Source organism: Morone saxatilis, unplaced genomic scaffold (genome assembly GCF_004916995.1).
Source record: "Morone saxatilis isolate NCDOM2014 unplaced genomic scaffold, NCSU_SB_2.0 Contig9, whole genome shotgun sequence".
In the NCBI taxonomy this organism is placed as follows: domain Eukaryota; kingdom Metazoa; phylum Chordata; class Actinopteri; family Moronidae; genus Morone; species Morone saxatilis.
In genome coordinates this window covers 21,593,914-21,599,746 of record NW_023340268.1, presented here as the reverse complement: position 1 = coordinate 21,599,746, position 5,833 = coordinate 21,593,914, and the positions used below count along the sequence as shown (strand labels likewise).

The following is a 5,833-nucleotide window of genomic DNA, read 5'->3' as shown; positions in this document are numbered from 1 at the left end:
TTAATAGAATATCTTGTTTAGCAACTTGAGCAGCTGTAACGCAACCCCCCCCCCCCTATGGTTCTGATTCTGATCTAGGAAACAATGGATTAGTTGATTATAGTTCATATTGTATTATATAAGGTATCTTATCTTGTCCTACGCATTTGTGTTGGAAAGACTCCAACAGCAGCAGTCTGAAAGGCCGATTCTGGTGAGCTCACTGTGTGCTGAATCATGCTGGTTATTGCTTTGAACTCACATTAGGACTCTTTGATATTTTAATTAATGTGATGGGTGAGATGGATTCAGCATTAATTCATTTTGTTGTGCGGTTGAATCTCGTTCAGTTTCAGGATTATGTCAAACATTTTGGTAACTGGTTTGAAAATTCTTTTTGTCAAACTTTTCACACCAGTATTTACCAGATAGGAAAGCTATGTTGAGTACCTAAAAGTGTGAGCTGCTAGTAGCCTGCAGCACCACATCAGTTGAAACTGAACGATGAAGCAGACACCCAGCTCATGTGTTTGATAATAGTATTTGATTCGGTGGCTGAGCAGGCCAATGAAGCTCCAATTTATACTCTAACGATCATTACTGTGCTGCAGGGTCATTAGTTTGTGCTGTCTGTGGTTGCATGGATTCCGACTCAGTGCTCCTGTCCAAACAGAGAGCCCGCTGTCACCGAGATGACGTCCCCAGGTCTTCTCACTGGAAATCGCACAGCCCGGCACTCTAACTCCTTCGCTGTACTGCCCCGTCTCTGGAGACATGATGAGAATAATTTCCTCTGTGATAGCAATACTCATGGTGCATAGCCATGGACTGCTGACATTACAGAATTCCAATAGATGTCAAATGATGTTTATTTCAGGCAGATCATGTTATGATTGCAGAAAGGAGCAGGAAATTGGGAAAGACAGTTTGCTTATAGAGATGTTAAAACACGGGTTATCACACTGAATACAGGTTTGGCCTTTCTTTTTTTAGCTTGCAATAGATCTAATTTTATCCTGCCTTGATAAGAGGATTAGTCTATCAAGCTATCAATAAAAGGTGCACGTGAATTCTAAAGTAAGCAGCAAACAGACTGTCCTTACTTACTGGTCTCTCATCTTCCTTCTTTCAGAAAGACTCCACTGGCCAGAGGTAGAAATGTCCAAAAAGTACATCTTAAACTCAACTGACGAGGCACTGAGTCCAAGCCAAGTGTACCTGGAGAAGATATCTTCAGCTGTCCTCAAAGACCTCTTTAGTGCTGGCTCCAGCAGCTACAACGTCCTGCTGCAGGCTGAGGAGGAGGAGAAGAAGAGCCCGAAGCAGTCCCCGTACAAAAGACCAAAACCATCATTGAAATCTGGCTCCATGTTTAGTAAAAGAAACCGTCCAGGCATGGCTCCTAAAAAGGTGCGTGCTGCAGAAGGTGGCAGTAAACCCGCACAGGCAAATCGGGTCTTCTCAGGCAGCTATTCCAATGTCCCGAAACCAGCACGGAACATCGCAGTCGTGGGCAGCACCATGGGCCTGACCCCTCGCGCAGTTCCACAGCTCAGAAAGGCGTGCATCCCCAATTCCCCTCGCACTAAACTTCCCTCGTTGCACAAAGCAGCGATCGCGCGGGAAGTGGAATATGCCAAGAAGCTCTGCATCCTTTCAGCCATCAAGCCATCTAATGTTGAGAAAGAGAAGGCCAAATTTTTTAAGTCTGACTTCAACTACAATCCACAGTTTGAGTACAGCAACCCTGTCTCTCCACTTGTCCTGGCCCGGCATAACAATGCCTCAGACCATTTTCTCACACAGGTAAGAGTGTGTTTGTGTTTGGAACAATTTAAAGGACCAGTGTGTAGAATGTAGTGCATCTTGCCTCGCCCTTACATTCCAAGCATGTAGGAGAAACTACAGTGGCCACAAAACTCATGACAAACTTCAAAGGTCCTATCTAGAGCCAGCATTTGGTTTGTCCATTCTAGGCTACTGTAGAAACATGGCGGTTCAATATGGCGGCCTCCGCCAGAAGAGAACCCACTCCCTCTGTATATAAAAATGAATAATTTTAAGGTAACAAAAACAACAATTCTTATTTCAGGTGGTTATACACTAATAAAAATATACCTATGAATATTATATTCCATTTCTGACAATAGGTCCTCCTGAATGTTACACACTGGACCTTTGATCTGTTTTCTGATCATTTTCTCAATCGATTAATTGTTCGATTCATCAAATGTCAAAAAATGTTGATCACCGTCTCCCAAAGCCCAAGGTGACGTCCTCAAATGTCTTATTTTCACACAAAAACACAATGCGACAACAATCACAACCCAAAGATATTCAGTTTACTGTCATATCATATGTCCATCATACAGTACCTGCATTAACTCATTATACTGACATTATTTTTCACATTTGAGAGCATATTTTTCATATATGTAAACAGTAAATATTTCAAATTAATTGTTATAATCTCAGATAAATATATAACTTCTTACTGTATAGTGATATGTGTTTTAGCCAAAAGCCGACCTACTGCTGCTGGCTGCCAGCCCAGTATGCACGGTTTACATCTATGGGCACAGATTATGAATCCGTGAGCACAGTTTATATACTGTTCGCACAGATTTGTAAAGAATACAGATTTACACATGGCTCAGGGGGGCTATGTAGTGAACCAAGCATGTATCGAATTGTGAGATGAGTGTATTGTTACATCCCTAAAGTGTCACACCTGCATAAACTGAGGTTAGTAGCAGGGTTGCAAGCAAAGTCATGTTATTCCCTTTGAACCATGGCTGCATGATATAGACAAAAAACAAAAACAAAAACCGATTATTATGACAAAACTATTAAAATTATTAAAGAGTCTGTAACAGAAAAACATGTTTTCTTACATTTGGAGAACAAGATCTGTAAGTCAGGGTATTTCAGAACAGACTTTTGTCACACATTTTATCTTCATAAAAAAAAACTTTGCAAAAGCTTCTTGGAAATTGCACTTGGCCATATTGCGATTAATTAATATATTAGTCTCTGAAGTATCCAAGGTACTGTATCAAGGTAAAGGTGAAATAGATAAAGTCAAAAACCTGAAACTTGATAGCTTGCATGCTGAAACTACACTCGGACAGTTGGCCCAGAGGCAGTGACAGGTCATTTATCACATCTACAACAGTGTCCTTAGTGCACGAGGTTGGTGCTGAGCTGGCTGCTTTGAGATCAGCAACCTCCATGTGCCAGCACGCAAATTGGAGACTGTGATCACAGAGACATGCTGCCAAGGCTGTTTTTAGCATCAGGGCTGATCAGAGCTGATGCAGGGTGAGCCTGTTGTCTAAGTGAAAGTGGAAAGTGGCTAGGATTAATCAGTTCAGGAAACAAATTTAGTTCAGCAAACACTGGATGATTAGTTTAAAACTGCCTCAGTGGGTGTTTTAAATCAACATTAACAGTATGAGCACATAGAAGAATCACACACAGTATTTGCAAGTTCAATCAACCCCCAAATTAATGAATAAGGGCATAAGATCAGACGTGTGTTTCTAGTGAACAGGAAAACAGCCCTGTGGTGTGTTGCAGGCTCTTTTAGTAGCACAAGTACACAGAGAGTAAGACAAGGAGTGAGTGAGCTCAACAGGAAACGCAGTAAAATGATCCTGTGGTGGAGGATGCTTGTGCTTGTTTATTCCTGGCGTCTGCCTTAGTTTTTCATGCTTTCTTCCTCTGTCTTGAACTTTGAAAGTGGACTGTCACTTGAATTACGTTTGTTTTACAGTATGAAATTCATGGCTTTTGTCAGGGAAAAGACACTAGTGCAGTGTAGAGTATGTATAGGAACAAATCCAATACATTAAACTGATGATTCGCAACAATTCATGACTGGGTTCACAATATGATTCTCTCAAAATTCCTTTTTACAAAAGGAAATTGAAGACAGAAAAAGATGACTTAATTTCTCAGACAAAAATCTCTTTTATTTTCTTCATCAAATCAAAGCTGCAGTCAGTAAGTTTATAAAACAAATTCAAATCAGGTTCCTCTGGCTCCTCCTAGTGCTCCTAATGATCTTTAAATACAGATGCTTTGTGACCCTGGGAAGGAGACAAAAGAATCGAGTCTTCAAGCCAACAGCCCAAAGAGTCTATACCTTTCTCGGCTAGGGCAGTATTAGTCTATTGCAATGAAAAGAGATTTTTTTTTTGTTGATGAGACTTAACAGGAGCATTTAAATATAGAAAAGGAATTAAGGAAGGACCAAGTATAGAACCTTGAGGAACTTCATCAGAGCGCTTGCCAATTAATGCCAGCTTCTCTATATCCCATAGTCTTTCTGTAAAAAATATTTTACTGTTACTTTTGTTTTTTCTTCTAAAAAAGTAGTTTGACTAACTAGTGTTTGTTTAATATCTGTCTAATTGTTTGACTGTTGGACTTGATTTTAGCAATGTACAGTAGTAGCAGGTATTGCTACCACTTTGGAGCACCAAAGTGAAATGTTGCCAAGTACTGACTGTCGAAATCATCAACAACAGAACACAGTCATGGGCAGCTTTTACATGATGAAATTCACATATCTTGCAGGCAGTGCACATCATGGAGCTTGCCCTGCAGCGATATGGCAGCTATGAGAAGTTTGAACAGGTCACTGGGGGCAACCTCCTCACCAAGAGTCGCATCTGGCACAACGTCAAAAAATACATGGAGAAAGAAGGTTGCTTGGGGGAGGTAAGAGGAATGGTGACTCAGGCTTAATTGATGATGGAGATGCATTGTGTTTTATTTGCATACTATCGTGATGTTATATTTTTTCACAGTGTGATTTTAAGACAATGACAAACACAACACAGTTCTGGCAATTCCCACTGTAGTAAAAAAAAAAAGGCTGTAGAGCCTGGTACTTTTCTGTGGCTGTAGTCTGCAGTCTGTGTCATGGTGGATTTGTACATCATCATTACAGAGCAGCAGACATCATCAGGGCATCTAAGTGAATGAGCTCCAGGGAAAAGTAAGACCTAGCAAAAAGCCGCCACTTCAATGAAGTCAGCCTGCACTTTGCTTGCAGCTGCATTTATGTAACTTTCAACAAATACACATTACATCACCAAGTTAATAATGTTCCACTGAACACATTACACCACATATACATGCATCTTGTGTATCCTTGGTAAAGTCCTAATGGGTTTAGACATACACGTGGAAAGAAAATACAACAGAGTGAATTGCATTAAAGCTAACTCTAATTATACTTTCAGAGTCTTGGCCACAAAGATGTGCAAGGGTTTACACAATGCCAGTTTTGTCATCCGCCCATGCCTGTGGGGGTTCACACTGACATATTTGTGGACATCAAAATGCAGCCCAAAATTTAGGAAAGCACACGCCAACTGCACATCTGAATATGGCCGCCTATGCAGACACCTAGTGCAGTATAAACAGAACACATGCTCAGCTGTCTGGCCTGCTGTTTCAGTATAGTGAATTTAGTATGCCTGCCTCTCAGTTTAAAAGAGCTGACAAATACATAAAAAAAGGTTCACAATGATGTCAACCCCCTATTCTGTTGTTTTGGGCTCTGGGCTACTGTAGAAGAGGTCAGGCCAAAATGTTCTCTTTCTGCTCGCTGTGGAGAGAAGCCAGGCGGGACTATAGACAGTAAAAGGAGTGAGGGGAGTTTCAGGGTCTGAAAGGTGAAGCCAATGTGGAAGAACCTTAAACCTGCATTCTTCCTAATTGCCGGCAGGCCCAAAGATTTGTCTGATTGTATTTAACCTTGTGAGTAAATTACTTCTGACTTGATTTATGAGCTCAGTAAACAGTTTCCTAATGAGTTTCTGGTCTCAGTCTCTAGTTCCAG

At 40.9% G+C, this 5,833-nt stretch overlaps 1 protein-coding gene across 1 annotated transcript in view; it reads left to right on the top strand.

The window, feature by feature from the left end:
* Positions 1-5,833, top strand: part of si:dkey-222b8.4 (uncharacterized protein KIAA0895) — a gene marked incomplete at its 3' end in the record, with an annotated part of 8,500 nt that overhangs the window by 962 nt on the left and 1,705 nt on the right. Inside the window, 2 exon segments of the mRNA XM_035680876.1 lie at positions 1,112-1,785; positions 4,561-4,704. Coding sequence (XP_035536769.1) covers positions 1,112-1,785; positions 4,561-4,704 — 818 coding nt within the window.